At 34.5% G+C, this 19,619-nt stretch overlaps 1 protein-coding gene across 5 annotated transcripts in view; it reads left to right on the top strand.

Moving 5' to 3' along the window:
- The window catches only part of LOC104588681 (uncharacterized), a 41,818-nt gene extending 23,019 nt beyond the window's left edge, over nucleotides 1-18,799 (top strand). For 2 of the 5 annotated variants that reach the window (XM_010246704.3, XM_088898374.1), the window contains exons 10-16: nucleotides 2,596-2,787; nucleotides 2,883-2,962; nucleotides 3,043-3,115; nucleotides 3,203-3,304; nucleotides 3,883-3,988; nucleotides 9,506-9,593; nucleotides 16,610-17,101. In XM_010246704.3, the coding sequence (XP_010245006.1) occupies nucleotides 2,596-2,787; nucleotides 2,883-2,962; nucleotides 3,043-3,115; nucleotides 3,203-3,304; nucleotides 3,883-3,988; nucleotides 9,506-9,593; nucleotides 16,610-16,799 (831 nt within the window). In that variant the 3' untranslated portion in view covers nucleotides 16,800-17,101. Of the gene's footprint in view, nucleotides 1-2,595; nucleotides 2,788-2,882; nucleotides 2,963-3,042; nucleotides 3,116-3,202; nucleotides 3,305-3,437; nucleotides 3,830-3,882; nucleotides 3,989-9,505; nucleotides 9,594-16,609; nucleotides 17,102-18,545 lie in introns of those variants that run through there. The other 3 variants (XM_010246706.3, XM_010246705.3, XM_010246710.3) reach the window with 3 other exon arrangements.
- The last annotated feature ends 820 nt before the right edge of the window (nucleotides 18,800-19,619 follow it).

Raw genomic sequence — 19,619 nt, 5'->3', positions numbered from 1 at the left:
CATTCATGGGCTAGCGATTGATGGCTGGGATGTGGGAGTTTTGGCTAGGGCTATAAGAGCTTTACCTTGGAAGTCTATTAATGCCATTCTACCTTCCTTCCTACCTTTTGTTCTTTGAAGATCTTGTTAAAATTTGGGAACATATTTGGGTGGGGAACTCATCATAGAAAGAACAATTTCCTTGTACTCCCTTTCACTGTTTAAAGATGAGCTTGTGTCTACTTTTTTGGTTCCTTCTGACTCAAGCTTTGGGTTGTAGAAGGGGTTTCAGAGGCTTTGATTTAAACAATGCCTTGGCCTTGGTTCAAAATTTGGAAAGGGTGGTATTTTAGATCCTTCGATATTGGACAGCCGGATTTGGATTTTGTATTCCTTTGGTTTCTTTACTTGTGGCTTTCAAAGCTTTAGTTCAACCCTTTGATAGTCTTGAGCAGCCTTTTCTTGTCAAGGAAGTTTGGACTTTGGAGTAAACCGATTCCTCCCAGGATAGGAGCATTTTGTTGTGAAGCATCTGGAAAGGTGCAACACTTGTGATTTGCTCCAAAGAAAAAGACCTCATTGGTGCTTATCCCCTCATTGGTGCATCCTTTGTAAGGCTAATGGTGAGAATTGCTATCACTTATTAATCTACTACCCCCTTGTTTCATGTATTTGGGATTGGTTTCAATCTTTGTTTGGTTGCAGGTGTACCCTCTACCAAATGTACAAAGCTTGTTTGCTTCTTCTTCTGCCAGGTGGTCAAAGAAGAGGGGGAAAATCTTATGGAAATGTTCAAGAGTTGTTATATCCTGGACAATTTGGTTAGAAAGGAACCCAAGGTTTTTTCTGAAAAGGAAAGAAGTAGAGATGCAATTATTGAAGCCATTACTATCAGAGTGGTACATTAGGTGAAGTCTTTGGATATCTTTGAGGATATCTCTATAGATGTTTTGCTTAGGAATTGGAAGGAAGTGGCTAATTCAGCCTCCTTCAAAACTGTGATTAGCCCCCTTGGGTCTCCACCAGCTAATGGATTCACCAAGTTGAATTTTGAGGGAAGTAGTGAAGGAAACCTATGTCCTTCAGGCATTGGAGGAGTTTTCAAGGATGGGCTTTGGAATTATGCTAATGAGAAAAAGGAAGTTTAAGTGGCTGACCCTGGGTATGGAAATAAAAATGCAGTGAGTGAAAAGAAGTGCTAATTCCTCTGCTGTACACTTGCTAAACAAGGGGTGGGAAGGAATTGCTTGTTTTGGGCATTGTTGTAATCTTGAGTTTCTTTGTGGGGAGGGTTAAGAGGGTTTACCTCTCCCCTATGCTTTCTTGTATCTTATATATATATATATATATATATATATATATATATATTGCTAAATTTAATTAAACTTGTAACAGAGATCGTTTCTATCTTTTTAATGATGCAGTTTGTTAGAACATACTATTTACATATTTTATAAATGTTAACACAATAAGATATACTATGGAAGTGTCTGTGCAGTATTTGGTTGTATTGGGTAACATTTGTGTTTGACACTAGTTCTTCTGTCCATGTATTTACATGGTTATGGTTATTTTGGTCGCAAATAATTAGGGGTATTGTTGTTAGGTCTGCAGATGGTACCGTTTACCTGAATTTGAATTCAAATTTGATCTGGTTGACAGGTTAAGGGTGATTTGAATTTGATCTGTTTATAATTGGATTGAATATGGATCCATCCTATCTGATACAATTCGATTTAAACGTATATGTTTATATATACTTAAACACTAAAGTTTATATTCTATCTATTAGTAAAGTTGGTTAGAATGTTGTGTTGTTTTGTTTTTACTAGAGAGCTATTGGTTCAAGTTTCATAAAATTTATTTTCAATATATATATATTTCATGATATGCAATATCAAAGTCATTTTTAGTTCATTTTATTCATAATATAATATTTTGATAATTTTTAGTTTAATTTATTAATGCTATTCAATATCTGATTTCAATCCAGATTTGATCGACTCCGAAGATATACAATTCAAATTTGGATGTACCTTATATCTGACCTAATCCAATTTGTTTGCAGCCGTAACTGTTGGTCTCTTTGTTCTTTATCTCTTCTGAGAATATTATAAATATAAGAGAGATTGTTTAGATACCTAACTCTCAAATTCATGCAATACCCTTGCTTATTTTTTGTACTAAAAAAGAGCCCTTTCTTAATTTTTTATTCCTTGGCTCTTATCTTTTTCTCTCCTTGTGTTTCCTTAGCTCTTATCTTTTTCTATTTGAGTCTTCAGTTAATTTTTTATTCCTTAGCTCTTATCTTTTTCTCTCCTTGTGTTTCCTTAGCTCTTATCTTTTTCTATTTGAGTCTTCAGTTAATTTTTTATTCCTTAGCTCTTATCTGCAGAGCTCTAACAAATTAACTTGATTTATTTATTATTTCATTTAATGCATATTCCCCTTCCCAATATATACCAGATGTTTATTTTCCTTTTTCTTGTTTCGTAATGATACTTATCCAAATATTAAATGTACCAAAGTCTATTTGGAACTGATGACCTTTGTGACTAATGAAATATATGAAATTTTTTGAGTATCATTTATGTGTTTGATAACTGCTGTTTGCAGGATACAAGTAGCAGATTATCTGGATTGAGGCAAGAGCTTGGTGCTCTGAATCAACAAATAAGGAGCCTAACAAAATCGTTCCATGCTTTTTGTAAGATGAAAGGAGAACCAAGCTGTGATGAAATGATTATGTTAGTTAATGAACAACTACAGAAGAGAAAAAGTTGCAGGTCTATCCGTAAGGACTCACAGGTATTCACCATTATTGTGGCTTTTCTTCTCACCAACTCAATATGAGTATCTCTTTTACAGTGATCTATTTGTTTTTTTTGTCTTGCAAACTTCAGCTCTGGGATTTGGAAGATCTGGACAGTAAGAGAGGATATCACAACTTTGTTCTCAACTATCACAGCTTCCTCATCCAGAGGTTGTTGAATTTAGCTGATTTCTTTGCCTTCTTTACCTAAGGTTATTGCAGTGTAACTAGGGCTTTATTTCTTGATACAGGTTTACCATCAACTGTAGTCCGATTTCAAGTATATCCATTTCCAATGAATTGAATGAAGCAAACATCTCAAATGTATGAGCTCTTTTTTCCCCCATTCAGAGCCTTTTTTCTCATCAATTGTTTCCTTCAATGACATGATTCTTTTGGTGTGTGAATTAGAGCTTCCCAAATATAAGTGCGTTCACAGCCTTTGCATTTGTTTTCAATGCTGAGGCTATTCGAAAGCATATCAGTCTGAAATGTTTGGCACAAGAAATACAAGTGAGTTTCTCTTACTAGATTTCATCTCAGAGGAGTGCTTACCTTAGTTGTTCACATATTCTTTACTAATCTATTACACTGACTGAACCTTATTTTAGTGTTCTGTCTGCACTTTTTTCTTTTGGAATGGCAGTGAGCTGGGTCCTCAGTGGTGTGGGCTGAGCAAGCATTTCACTTTTTCCATTCTTCAAGTTTGGAACATGATTTTAGACTTTTGGAATGGCAGTGAACTGGGTCCCGAGTGGTGTGGGCTGAGCAAGCATTTCACTTTTGCCATTCAAGTTTGGAACATGGTTTTAGAATCTGTGGTGTTTGAATTAGCACAAACTTTTTTGTTATAAAATTGCACAAGACTGTAGAGATGCTAGCATGTTGGAACTGTAGCATTGTTTTAGTGTATTGTGGATCCATTCCTGTCTCAAACAAGTATAAAAGTATTCTTTATGCCAGGGGATAGGAGCATGGGCTTCCTCTTCTCTAAACTAAGGAATAGAAAGAGGCATCTTTATGTGCCACCTCTATCAATCAGTAATAAAACAACATTTTCTTTTTCTTTTTTCTTTTTTCTGTTTATGCAGACAACCAATTCTCTTCTGGGTAATCTGCTAGATGTGATTGAGGAAGTACTGGTAGCACGGCTAGAGATTCCAAATCTAATTCAGACAAGATTTCATTCTCCTTGTGGTAATGTATTTGTATTTTTATCTCCCTCTTTCTGGTTTGTAAAATGACTGCTGTTTTTTTTTTTCACACATAATAATATTTTGAATATTCAAATACAAAATGACATTTTAATATTTTTTTTTGAAAAATAGGGTAGTTTGTACAAATACCATCAATAAATAAAAAGGACGGGGTCCAGTCATCAGCAATTCTGACTTGTTCAATAAAAATCCTTTTATCTTGATGGATTAGCCAATGATCAGTTTAAGAAGCAGAATATTATATATGATGACTAACAGAGTTTATGTTCCTTAAAGAAATCAACAACTTATTTGAGTCACCATATCTGCATCATTTCCAAGTTGGCTCTGGCTTTGAGTTGTCTAACCCATGTTCATATGTTTGCCAACTGGCTACAGTTAATTTTGTAATACATTCCAAGAAATCCTGATAATTGATCAGTCTAATCTTATTCTTATATATATATATATATATATATATATATATATATATATATATATATAAACAAGGAAGCCTAGAAATTTTCTCATTTTTCTCATTTTTTATTTTTTTTAATTCCATGCCATTTTTGAAACGACCAATGAGATGCACTTTCCCAATAACCTAAATAATCTATTCTCCTAAAATGTCTCCTAAACTACCTTCCCCACTATCCCCCACTTTCTCCGAAATTATCTCTAATTCCTATTTATCTCCAAAATTATCTCTAATTTATTTGAGAACTTCTCTCCTAAATTATATCTAATTCCTATTTATCCTCTCCCCTACTTTTTATCTTTATTTATCTAAAGAAAGTTTTGATTAATAAATTTAAGAATTTTTTAAATATTCTAACAAAATTATATAATAACTTTAAAATATTTATTAAAAACACAAAAAATAATTTTATATTTTTACAAAATATATCACGAAATTATTGACTAACAATTTAAATGATATTTTTCGGATTATCAATTTAAATGTTTTTCAAATGTTTAATAATATGTAATAGCTTTAAATAAATAAAATTCAAATAACGAAAAATTTTAAATATTTTATCGATTATTTAAATATTTAAATAAGTAAATATTTATCATAACTAGATTTTAAATAGTTAAAATTATGTAATAAATAGTTAAAATAACAAAATTATGTAATAAATTTTAAAAATTTCTTCAAAGTAGAAAAATAATTATAACATAATATTGAAATTAATAATAATTTAATATATTACAAAATTAATAATGAAATTATGTAATAATAGTATAAATTATATTTTATGGATAATTAAATTCAATAAATAATTAATATTTTAAATTTAAATATTTTACATATTATTTAAGTATTTAAATAACTAAGTATTTTAAATAAAAAATATTTAACATAACTAGATTTTAAATAGTCAAAATAAAGAAATTATGTAATAAATTTAAAAAAATTCTGAAAAGTAGAAAAATAATTATTACATAATATTGAAATTAATAATAATTTAATATTTTTACATAATATTGTAAATAACTAATTTCACTTATATCAAGTAATAATTCGTGAAAATAATTTTCAGAAAATTAATATGTATTAATAATAATTTTAAAATCTTAATCTGTATTTATTATATAATTATATATACTAAAATTAATATTTATTGTATTTTAGTAATTATTTTATGTTTTTTTGATAAATGTATTTTCAAAGGTTATGTATAAATTTATTTTGTTTTGTTATTTAATAGAAAACTTTCAATAATTATTGGAGATTAAACTACTATTATTGAAATTTTTAAATTTAATTTATTGTACTTATTGTATTTTTGTTATAACTTATTGATTAATATTTATGAGAGATTAAACTATTATTTGAGATTATACTTTTTATTGACTAAGTTAATATATTTTTAGTTCTTATTGTGTTTTTGTAATTATTGTTTTTTTCATCATCAATATATTTTCAAAAATTGTGTAGTTTAGCTATAAGTTTTCAATAATTATTGAAGATTAAACTATTGTTATTTATCAGAGATGAGACTATTAACTTAGATGAAATTATGAGTGTTCATGAGTTGATTCGGTTCGGTCGTAAACTATTTGACCAACCAAATCGACCTGGTTAGGTTGGGGAGTTTGTTAGCTGAAACCGACTGACCGTTTGTGAAAACTGACCCACTCAAGTTGTATCGGTTTGGCCGTTTGGGTCGATTTTTTGGTTTGGTCAGTTAGTTCAAAAGATTTAAACTTAAAAATTAAATTTAATTTTAAAAGTTACAATGCAATTATTAAAAATTATATTTAAAATATAAAACATTAATATATAACCATGGTTAGGTTGTTTGATTTTGATCAGTTTACAAATGTCCAAAGCGAAACTGATCCAACTTGGTCAAATTGGGAAATTTTTGAACCAAATCCAACCTAAAATTCTAGAAAACCGACCAACTTGGGTCGAGTTGATCGGGTTGGTCGGTTTCATCAGTTTGATGAATAAACCTAAATAAAACTAATTATTGTTATTTTTGTATTATAAAAAAATTATTAAAAGTAGTATATAATATATGAATAATTATTAATTTATTAAAGAGTTGAAAATATAAAACAATTGTATACTCTTATGTGTTTCTATTAGGGTAATTTACTAGAATACACCTTATAGTTTTACATATTTACTTAAACCTACCTTAAGTTTTCATTTTACTAAAACATCTCATATATTTTACAACTTATTTATTTAATCAACATTTCATTAAGGAGTGTTTGTTTTTCTATTAGGCCATGGTTTTTTATTCCAAAAATACCCTAAACACTTTTTTTGTACAGAAAACAAAATTGACCAAATATAGCCAATAGAGTGGTTGTCCGTGTCTTATTAAGGGCAAAAATGGTATTTTTATTTTTAATTTTTTTGATTAAATTTATTTAAATGAACATTAGGGTCAACACTGTCATTTTCCACTATCATCTAATGGAAGATTGATTAAATCCATTGCAAATTATAAGTGGTGTTTTAGTAAAATGCTAACTATAGGGTCGATTGTAGTAAATCCATGAAACTATAAGGGGTACTTTAGAAAATGACCCTTTCTATTACTTAGCTTTCGCTTAATAAATACTATGCATCGCACGGGTCCCTGCTAGTATCTATATATTAAACTGGGCCTACCATGTCAGCAGGCCTCTCCTTTCTCATTAACTCCTTTGATTATCTTTCATTAATCATTCCATTAACTCTCTCCTCTAACTCTATTAATTTTCTCTCCTCTCAATTACTCCATTAAATTGTTTAAAATTCATTGACTCTTTTTCTTTTTCTTTTTCTATTTCTTTACTTTCCTATTTTCCTATTTTATTTTTTATTTTATTCTCTTTCCTCATTAATCTAATAAACCAAAAAAAATTCGCCTAGGGGTCATTATTTCAATCCAGCCCAGGCCTGAGCTTGCATCAGGCCCACAAATTCCAGGGCCAAGCTTGGGCCTAATACTTCAAGGTTGGTGTGAGCCCAACACAATCCGTAAACAAATAACGGTTTAAAAGTTTAATAAAAATATCATAATAGTTAATTCACCTAAAAATAATGAGAGAAAGAGAGAATTTTACCCATCAAAATTCCCTTTATTTGTTTTATATTCAAATTCTATTTTATTGGTTAATTGTTAGAAAATTATCATTTGAAATCTAATAAGTAGAATTAATAAAAAATACCAAAATTTAGCAATTCTTATCTATCAACTATTCAAAAATTAGGAAAGCAATAAAATTAGTAGTTTATAAATTAAAAATTAAAAACATTTGAATTCTATTTAAAAATAACTAATTTACCATGATAATTAAAATTAATAATAAAAATAAAAAACAAACAATTTGCATTCCATATAAAAATTAATTAAAATAATAAAACTAATAACGACTCAAGTAGAAATGTCATGACAATCCTACTTATGGATGACCATTTATAACTTAGCTCAACCCAGTTCTAACCCCGCTTTGTCCTTCATCCCAACATAAAGTCCTCGTGGATTAAGAAAGATGTATTAATCATGGCTTTGAAAGACATGGAAAGCATTTCTCATCCAAAGGAAATGAAAAAAAAAAACAAAAAAAAAGTGCTAAATGCCCCATTTGTCAACTCAAGCATCTGAAATCCATGTCAAAAGAATATTTGAGCCTCCTATTATTAAACCTATAAATTTCTAGGCTTGAGCAACTATATTCTTGCTAGTTAGGCCTAGGTTGGATCTACACCAAGCCCACACATAATGTAGGCATTGGGTAGGGCCAAAGCTAAGCAACCCCAATGCTTGACCTGGAAGTTTTATACATGTATGGTAAATATTATTATATAATATTTAAGATAACAAATTTTATATTAATATATAGATAGAAAATTATATATATTTTTATAATATACTAAGATTAAATAAAAAATTTAATTTGTAAAAAATCATAGTTTTATAATTAACATGGGCAAGCTTGACTCTATCCCAGGTCCAGACAAATATTATTATGCTTTGGGTGTTGTCCGAGCTGGACTAGGTAGCCTTAAAACCTATTAATACACTATCAAAAGTTGGCTTGAGATCTTTTATTTTATTTTTTTAGTTCATTGGGCTATTCAATGGGGTAGCCCATCCCCCATAGCTCCTTTAGCTACAATAGTAATAATTTTTATCTAAAATAGTTGAAAAATCCAAAAATAATACATGCATGGGTTGTACTCAGTTTGGTTTAGTCCAATTACGAATGTCACATTGCTCTTACGGGTTCAACTTGGGCAGGTTGGGTTATGTTGAGGATCAACCCAAGCCCAATCTGAAGTCTTGAACCCCAAGCTTGGGCTTAGATTAATTTAATTATGACTGAATAGTTAATCTATAAATATTTTAAATATTGAAGTAATATTTACAAAAAAATGGTAATGTTTAATCATTAATAAAGTAAAATAAATAAAATAGAACACTAAAAGATAATATGGAAAAATTATTATTCTATTAACCAATTAACAATAATTTATTATTTTGTTAAAAATCATTGATATAATTAATCCACCCCATAGCTCCTTTAGCTACAATAGTAATAATTTTTATATAAAATAGTTAAAAAATCCAAAAATAATACATGCATGGGTTGTACTCAGTTTGATTTAGTCCAATTCCGAATGTCACATTGCTCTTACGGGTGCAACTTGGGCGGGTTGGGTCAGGTTGAGGATCAACCCAAGCCCAATCTGAATTCTTGAACCCCAAGCTTGGGCTAGATTAATTCAATTATGACCGAATAGTTAATCTATAAATATTTTAAATATTGAAGTAATATTTACAAAAAATGGTAATGTTTAATCATTAATAAAGTAAAATAAATAAAATAGAACACTAAAAGATAATATGGAAAAATTATTATTTTATTAACCAATTAAAAATAATTTATTATTTTATTAAAAATCATTGATATAATTAATCCAAATTACTAAATTACTAAATTGTTTTTTGTTTTCTTATAAAAATATAAGCATGCATGTTATAACTTCTCTTGGCTCATTTGTTTACAGCTGAAAGGCTAGATCTGGAGCTCTGCTTCATTGATTTGAAAACAGGGAAGAAGGTTACTTCAACACTTGACATGACTTATTTGAATCAGTAAGCTTTCTCTCTCTCTCTCTCTCTCTCTTTATATATATATATATATATATGGTATTTTGCACTCCCTTCAAACATCTTGGGTGTTTATAAATGGTAAGAGAGTTAGAGGCTCAGAAAGCATTAACATGAGGCGTACCACCCTTTCTGCCTCTAGGTTTCATTTTGGTTGCATCTAATATATGTCCTGTACTAGATATCTGAGATGAATGGATTGTCCTACCAACTGGATTGATTTGGTCTTGGTTAACGTCGTTCAGAAGCTCAATTTTTAGGATGTTTTCCATGCATTTGATCATAAACATATATGTTCTCATTTATTTGTGTTGATAAATGTTTGATCACATGCACACGTGTTTGTCGCACCATATAATCATGTAGTGCATGTATGCAAGTTTTTCCATCTAAAATGTCAATATGGTTTCCATTACCACACCTTGTACGTTGGGTGTGGTGATAGTTGGCCCCGGAACTTTAATTTAGGACAAAGACCCCACTTTCTAACACTTTGCCTCCTCCATTAGCATTCTGTGAGTGAACTTCAAAAACCTCCTTGACTATTATGTGTTTGTTAAACATTTCTAAATATCTAAACTGCCTTTTCCTTAATTTTTGGGACCATTTTGCCCTTCCTCTCTCATATGAATCTTGAAAGGGAATTTTAGTAAATTAAATTCTTATGTTAAGCCAATTAATGGAGACAGTGCAAAGTGTTGGAATCTGAAAGTTGAAGGGGTCTTTGTTGCAAGTGAAAGTTTGGGGGGCCTAAGTGACACTTGCAGCACAACAAAGGGTAAAACTAAATTTTGATGGAAGCTCCATGGGTAATCCAGGACCCTTGGGAGCTGGGGGAGTCTTTAGGGATCGGGAGGGCAGAATGGTAGCACTATATACTCTGGTCCCATAGGAGTGGGAGACTATGAGAGCTGAAATTTTGGCTCTCCTACAAGGCCTGAGATTTGCTAAGCAATGGGAATTTCAGAATTTGGAGGTGGAAGGGGACTCTAAATTATTAATAGGGTGGTTGCAAACAAAGAAGTTGGGTGTATGGAAGTTTAGACAACAAATAAGGGAAATAATCTGCTTGGCAAGGGAAGTTGGAGTAACATTCAAATGGATAAGGAGATCGGCAAACTCTGTGGCAGATAGCTTGGCAAAACAGGGGACATTCAGGGAAAATTTTTTTTGGGTTGCACTGTAACTCTTGATGTTATTTTGGGGTCAACACTCTTTGTCTGAATGGTTGACAGTGTAAGATGTTTATTTGATATCTGATAGTGTGCGATCTAGATATTCCTAGCTAGAAGACGATCCGATCTCCAGTTGCACGACGAGCTGGACCAATTTGCAGAATAGTAGATCAGAGAACCCGGGGTAGCTAACCCGGCGAGGTCGCTCCGATGCTTAAGTCAGTACTTATACTGTGAATGCGAGCTTGAATGTTAGTGAGTAAAATAATCATGCGTACTCTTTTTTCTCCTCTCTGGGTCTTTGGGGTTGGTGCCTTTATATAGGCATTGTTCAGTGTGGGCCTCACGCACTGCATCCGAGATTTTTGGGAGATCGTGCCTAACCGGTCCGAAATCCTTGGAGGTAAACATCATGCACGTTGACCACCCTCCGGAACATTCGGTACGTGGGCCAACTTCCAAGAATCGTGGGAGTGTTGGGATATGCATGTCGAATTTGTCGGCGAGCATGTCTCGTAGGTCGCCACTTGGACCTCAGGCCCGCATGCCCTTGAGGGAGGTTGGTCCTTGCGTTGAGGTCACATCAGCTAGTGACGAGGTGTTGTAGGTCGGCCCTGGATGATGTGCTTCTAGCCGACCTGAGTTGTGGTCGAGGTCGCTACGTTGGTGGTGAAGGCAGGTCACTAGGTCTGGGCGAAGAGAAACCACGATTTGGGTCTCCAAGTCATTGCTTAGGTGGTGTCTATGTGTCAAATAGCTGTTCCAAGATGCCATGTGTCATGATGTCATTGGAGGGCCAAATCTGCCCTCATCAATTGCCCCCACTCCCGAGCTGAGAGTAGCTCGGCGAAGGGAGGAGATTGCTCCTTTTAGCCTAAGATGACTGATTCGATCAGTTCGTAGTCGCAAGCATTGGTCTGATTTACTTCTCAAATCGGAATAGTTCGAGTGTTTGCTGCCTTACGCAGGACCTTGCTGTCTTGATTCTCGGGGCACGAGAGCGAACTCATCCTCTCGAGGAGAGGTCAAGCAGGTACCCCGAGGGCATCTACCTTATTAGGGATGTAACCACCGTCAAGGGGTTCTGCAATCCGACCATTACCTCGAGAACGAAGCTTACCATGTTGTCCTCAAAGGGGGGTTCTAACTGCGTGACTGCTTTATTAGGTTGCTCCACCTAGGTAGACTTCTACGCAGTGTCACTCGAACTGGTTCTCAAAAGAGTAGCCAGTGAGTTTGACACGGAGCCTAAAACCGAGGTAGAGGTCTACTGTGAAGAGATCAACCAAGTTTGCGTTTGTCATGGTGCCCAATTGGTATGCCGAATAGGTGCTGTATTTTGTCCTCCACTCCATTGCGTAAAGGTTTTCTAAGTGTGGATTACCCCGAAGTGCCAAACTGTATGCACACCGATGAGGCTAAATGCGAACTGCTTTTTATTTTGCCCATGCCAAAGAGGCGACTAGGTATATGCCCGAGCTGACGTGGATAAGTGTGGATTACTAACGAAGTGCCGGGCTGAGGAGCTAGGCTCTAATAGGAATAACCCGATCTCAATGTACGCCGAAGTGAACAGACATTGTAGGGTATGTGCCTGTCCTACCTGTGCACAAGCTACTTTTATATTTGCCCATGCCGAAGAGGAGACTGGGTCTCATGTGGTGCCGAGGTCTTTTATCAGCTCGACACCTTAGCCCTTGAGCTCTGGGAGCGACTCGCAGTCCACTCTCCTTATCCTTATTTAGCCGACGTGCGACCTGACATTTCCGCCTAAGCGGGTGGTCATTCTGTAGTAACTTCTCATATGGTTGCTTCTACGTCATCCCGTGGGATTATCTTCTTGGGTGAGTGCTTGCGAGACCACAATGTACATGTTCTGCCCCCCTTGCGAGGGCATAACGTTGTCGGTGTGAGTCGGCAATTCAGGGCCACGGTTGCACTGCATCAGCCTCGTTAGTGACGCCGATCATCCACTCCTACAAGAAGCCACTGGGAGCTCAACCTACGGGGGCAGCACTACTGACTTTAGGTCACCAGTTCGCACGGGAGCCTTGGAAGGCTCGACCTGCAAGGGCGTCCATGCAGTCTGTTGGCCGCCAACTCCCACGGAAGCCACGAAAAGCTCATCTTGTAGAGGCGACCTTGCGAAACAGGGCTGATGAGGCCTTGTCCTGGTTGACTGCTATTGAGGATGAGTTGAGGATGTTTTGTTGTTGTCTACATCGGGCTTCTCCCATGCTCAGATCTGGAAATTCATACTTCATCTCATAGAACAGCAACGCTTCAATCCCGGTGGGAACCACAGATGGCTCTACCGCGGGGAGAGGGGTGTTCACATACAGTAGCGATGTATTTATCTAGGGCATTGGGGATGTTGACTTTGGCTTGAACTTGTCTGCTTGTCACAGGGGAGTTCTCTAGGTTCATCATAGGTGTTTTTGTCCCCCAGTAATTGGTATTCGTTCTAGGTGTTGATGCTGCTCAAAAGTGCCTTTGAGTTCATAAAAAATGGAAATTAGAAAGTGAGAACTTTAGTTTCTAAAATGTGAGATATTAGCTTTCTGGAAGAAGAGGACTTAGCCTTTTAGAAGGTGAGAACTTAGCTTCTTGTAGCGTTTCCCACAGACGGCACCAATTGATAGTGCGCGATCTAGATACTCCTAGCTGGAAGACGATATGATCTCCAGTTGCGCGACGAGTTGGACCAATCTGCAGAATAGTAGATCAGAGAACCCGGGGTAGCTGACCCGGCGAGGTCGCTTCGATGCTTAAGTCGGTACTTATACTGTGAATGCGAGCTTGAATACTTGAGTGCTTGAATGCTAGTGAGTAAAATAATCACGTGTACCTCTATTTTTTCTCCTCTCTGGGTCTTTGGGGTTGGTGCTTTTATATAGACATTGTTCAGTGTGGGCCTCACACACCGCATTCGAAATTTCTGGGAGATCGTGTCTAATCGGTCTGAAATCCTTGGAGGTAAACATCATGCACGTTGACCACCCTTCGGAACATTCGGTACGTGGGCCAACTTCCAAGAATTGTGGGAGTGTCGGGATATGTATGTCGAATTTGTCGGCGAGCACGTCTCGCAGGTCGCCACATGGACCTTAGTCAGGCCGGCACGCCCTCAAGGGAGGTCGGTCCTTGCGTTGTGGTCATTTTGGCCAGTGACGAGGTGCTTCTAGCTGACCTGAGTTGTGGTCGAGGTCGCTAGGTTGGCGGTGAAGGCAGGTCGCCAGGTCTGGGTGAAGAGAAACCACGATTTGGGACTCTAAGTCATTTCTTAGGTGGTGTTTATGTGTCAAATAGCTGTTCCAAGATGCCATGTGTCATGATGTCATTGGAGGGCCAAATCCGCCCTCATCAATATCCTTAATGAAAGTTACCGTTTCCAAAAAAAAAATCTATAATTTACCCTAATAATATGAGGTTTACCATTCAATGGCTGTCATCTAGCCCTTTGTTGCCAACATTAAGGTTGTAACTTGGGTTGGGCCACCTGAACCTGTGATACTTGGTTACCTATACATATCTAGTGTATTGGTATGTACTTTATAGCATAACACTTCTAAATTATGTAAAATGGCATGTTTTGACAAAATATTCTATAAATAGAGATGCACATGTTAGAAACTTTGTTAAATTTGGCAAGAACAAGTCTTGAAAAATGACATTTGGCTTAAAAAATTAGACAAATTCATGGCACAAGCATTTAACATGGGATAACACAAGTCTTGAAGATGATTGGTTTTGGGAAATGCAGACCTGTTTCCCGTACGTGTCCATATCCTTATATGGGCATCCTAGATCTGAACCTAACCCAACTCAACCAACAAAAAAAGGGTTGTGCTGAGGATAAGGTTAGGGTTGAACTGTTGAAGACAGCTAACCCAATATAAAGTTTGGTTGGTGGTTCAAAATATTAATACACCTGATGTGCACGAACATGCGTATAAGGTGTTTTGGGTGGATTGAAAAGAGTTCGGCTTCAGTCGGGGCTGTCTTGCATCGAGAGTATGTCCATATTTGTGTTTTATTTCATGGGAGATATTACGAATGCAAGGTTGGAAAAGGCTGTTAGAATGGTGTGGGCACAAGTTTGCCCTTATGGAAGCTCTCGATCGAAAATTAATTTTTTATTATTTTTTCACTTTAATATTTTTACAGGGAATGATAATATTGTTATTTAACATTTAAAAACATGACATTTTGGAAAAGCCTCGTGGACTTGCCAAAATGATATGATCTGCCCAAAACGAGGCCTATTGTATTGGTTGGTACCAAGGTTCTAAATATCGACACAGACTGATACGTCGGTAGGGCGTATCGGCTTGTATCGGTGCCTTTTTTTTATGTTTTATTTATTTTTTTCAAAACCGGTTTAGAGGGGTTGGTTAAGTCTCAATTACCCTCTGAACCATGATCTGACCTGATACAATCCCTGTAAGGGCATATTGGGAAGCTCCCAGCACAATAAGTATTGGCCAATACAGGCCGATACGTATTAATATTTTGAACTTTAATCGGTATCTTGAACCTTGGGTCAGGTTGGATTAAGGTCGATACTTTTAGCAACCTGAACCTTTGTGTTACACTTGTAATTATATATTATTGTAGATGCCCAAAAAATTTATTCTTGTACATTATGAATGATAAATGCATTTATCTATATTTATTTTAGGGGACGGTGATAAATGGTGGTTTATTGTATAATATTGCTACAATAAGGTATGATGCTTATGCATCATTTTCATTTTAAAGGTCTGCTCCATGAATATGATGGTATGTATATGTGCATTTATTTGTAAATTCGGTAGGTAAAGTTAGAACCTGAATGCAACCCAACTAACCTGATCTCATGACCAGGTTTGGTTAGGCTTAAGAACGTCATGTCAATGATGATTCTGGATCACCTGCCCATGAGAACTCTGCTGACGTCTATTAGCAACACATTACCTCTGTGAATTGGGAATATCTTCCCCTGCATAATGCTATGTAGGAGGATGAAATGTTCTCTTTGTGTGGCTGCGATGTTATGTGGGTAAACGTGGACAGAATTTATGTGGGCAGGAGATCTGGACTTGTCAATGATAACATTGTGTTAGCGTTATGGTTAGGATTGAGGTTTCACTTACACTGGGTTATCAAAAGAAACCTGAACCCAATCCAGTGTACCCCTATCCAATGTTTTCGAACTACCGTTGACCCGGATGGCCACACCGTTCGGCCTGGGAATCACTTAGGCAACCAGTTCTGTACTTCTGTTTTACTCTGAACTTGGTCTTTGACAAAAAAATGTTAAATCGGTCAATGATTCATCGACTCAAATGGTCAAACTGTCAATTCATTCAACAATTTTGGTCGGTTTTTATTTTTAAATTTTTATCAGAATAGTCCATATGTTTGAATGGGATGATCGAACCATTGACTTAGGAACTGGTGGCCATTCAATGGGAATCGTTTAGTTCCTGTTCCGGATTGATTTTTAAAACATTGCCATTTCGAAGGTTGAAAGTATCGACACGCTTGATACTCTTTCGAGTATCAAAATAATTATGACTTTTATTTTAATATTAGTCTTATATTAACATGATTTTTATTATTTAAATCTATTAAATTCTTTCACCTCAGTATGTTGTGCAACTAAAGTGAGACTCATCGAACCTTGGGTTCCCTGCCATACGAAGGTGACCCACGTAGACATATCTGATGTTTAGGTTGTCATGCTCATTCTGACATCATAATAATCCCACCCTATGATCATTGGTGGTAATGCCATCCAATTGTTCTGAATTGACACTTTATTTATTTGTTTTTCTGGAACAGCGGGATATATCCTTCAGATCTACTCCCATCACAGCTGAAGACTCAGGGCTCTGGAAAACAAAGAGTCCAACAACCACCACCACCTCTCTCAGGTGAAATTACTACTGCACTTGGGAATCTTAAAGTTGGCAGCTCAAGGATAATAAGGCTTTGTAGGTGTATCTCGCAGATGGTTCAACGTCAACCATAAACAGGTAGTAACATTTGGAGCTCAACCTTCCATTGAGCCCAGCCACCATCAGCATAACCGTGCCATAGTTCATTCCGAATGTAAATTGCATTTATTTTGTAGAATTATCACCCAAACGTTTCTCTGTTTGGTCTTGTTCACGCTTGTTTTTGTGAAAGGCTATGTGCTCAAGAACTCGAGAATCTCGAGATCAAATACGTTCTTGGGCAGCTGAATTCCGTTAGCCAATCGATCAAAGCTTGAGATATTACCAAGAAAAACGTATACATTGAAGAAATGACTTAAAACAGGTCTTCGCAAAATATCTTGGTGGTTTATAATCGTTCTTAATTACCCCATAGACTGTCCAAATTGCAGATTAAAATTCTCTGTTCTTTAGCTTCTCTTACATCATGGGTTAAGGCATATAGGCTTGATAAGGTTTTTTTTTTGGGTTTAAGTTGCTCCCAAGAAATTTCTTTATCAAGTGAGATACTGAGTTTTTTATTTTTTGATAATTTGGAAAAAATGTGGGACACAGCCCTGGGGTAGCCCTCCCCCACACAGTCTTTAAGCCACGCCCAAGAGAATATTATTTCATGAGATGTTACTCTAATAATCAAATTTTAGCATTTGTTGGGAAACATCCACCAAGGCAACAAAGATTACTTTAAGCATAAAAAAAATGTTACTCAGATAAGCAATTAAGATTGGCATAGTGGTTAATTAATTTTTGTTGTAAGGAAATGATTAGGGTTTGAAATTTTTTACCTTTGGTTTGCAATGTTTAATAAGTCATTTGACTTAAATAATATTTAATGACGTATTAAATACCTTAATTAAAGGTAACTCAAATGAGTATTTGATTAAATAATATTAGTATTTAGTGACATCTCAAATTTAAAGGCAATTAAAATTGATATTAATGAGAGAGAGATAAGAGATGAATTAAATTTAAATTTGAATTTAAAAAGAGAGGGAAATTAAATTTGGCTGATACATAATGCATATTGCTTGTATCGAATCGTTTTGGGATTGTATCGGCCGACACATACCCGAAACAGTTCGATACGAGGCCGATACAAACCCGTATTGGTCTGATATGTACGAAAATTTATGAAACTATCTAATTGTACATGTTCTGTGTATCGAAACTCTTCCGAAACAATACAAATTAGGCCGATATTTTGCGAAATTTAAAACCTTATCTCTAAAAAATTTGAAAATATTGCATTTATTAACGTCGATCTCTAAGGTGAGGTATGTTATGGAGAGGTGTATTTTGATGCTTTTAAGACGTTATTCACTTTAGGAGAATATTATTTCATGAGATGCATTCTAGTATGGTGTATTCCTATGAAGTGTACTTCGGTGAAGTTTTTCTTCCGAGGAATATTATTTTTTCTAGCATAAATCCACTGATGTCCCAACCCGTTCAATTTCACCTATGGCATTGTCCAGTCTATCAGTTATTGGAGGAGAACATTTATAATCACACTTTTTTCAAACCACAGTCAAATAGTGGGGGCGGGGCATTTATGGATGATTTTAAATTTTGATAGGGTGCCATTTTCTAACTTATGTGTAGGGATGGTTTGCCCGCTATTTAAATACATTTAATGAGCACTTAATAAATATTTTCCTGCAAGCTGTTCAACCATTTTGCAACTACCACTACTGGATCTAATCAACCATTCTATTCTTTTTTGTTATTTTTATTTCTGTAATCTTTTAGATTTAATTCTTGTTCGTTTCTCTATTTTGCAGATCTGAATTAGTTCGGTTCAAGGCTAAGGTGTCCCAAGGGGTTCGAGGGTTGTAGAAAGGACAGGAGGGGTTTCTACAAGCTGTCTGGCCGATCTGTAGCTACCATCATCGGATTCAGATTTTGGATCATTTTTTTATTTATTTCTTTTATTTCCTTTGTTGATTCTTATACTTTATTAAATTTTGATTTTTATTTATTGTCTTGTTTAAATTTGAAATATTTAATTTCAGCAATAATAGATTTTATTTTCATATTTTCTGCCATTCCTTATTGCATTGTCTTGTCCGGATCTAAGTATATATTAATTTTTCACTTGCTTCCTTGTGAATACGACCCGTTCTCACCCATTTACTACGTTAGTAATTTTTTGAGAAATTGTAAAAATTATAAATGCTTAAACTGGTGTTCTGGAGTGTTTAACGACGCGGGACTACGGGACAGAAGAGAAGAGAAGAAAAATTGGATTGCGTTTCAGGTGTAGTCATTCCATTTTACTTTTGATTTTTTTATTTTTATTTCCGAACTCTTTTTTTTGGTTAAGTAGTGATTTTTGAATTTTTAATTCATTTTTTTAGATCTGATTTATTTATTTATTTTTAGTATTATTTTTCTTCCATTTTGTTTCTAGATCTATTCTTCTATTATTATTTTAATTTCTTGTTCGATTTTTTTTGCTTTAATAGGTTTGTGTTGTTCTTTTATTTCAGATTCAAAAAAGAAATTCATTTATTTTATTTTATTTTATTTCTTGCAGCATAATTTTCTTTTGTTTATTTTATTTTTGATTTACATTTTTTAGTCATTTTTTTCTTTTATTTCAGATAAAAAACTATAAAAAAAACAAAAAAATATAAATAAAAAATTTTCGTTTATTTTATTTTATTTATTTGTGCATGGTATTTTTCTTTCATTAATTTTATTTTTGTATAAATTTTTAGATTTGTGTTTTTCTTTTATTAAAAAAACGAAAAAAATATAAATAAAAAAATTTCAACATATTTTTTTCTTTTGTTTATTTTATTTTTGGTTTAATTTTTTTTAGATTTGTATTTTTTTTTTTATTTTATCTATTT

Source organism: Nelumbo nucifera, chromosome 1 (genome assembly GCF_055504915.1).
Source record: "Nelumbo nucifera cultivar China Antique chromosome 1, China Antique-T2T, whole genome shotgun sequence".
NCBI classification, from domain to species: Eukaryota; Viridiplantae; Streptophyta; class Magnoliopsida; order Proteales; family Nelumbonaceae; genus Nelumbo; species Nelumbo nucifera.
This window is presented reverse-complemented; position numbering and strand designations above follow the sequence as displayed.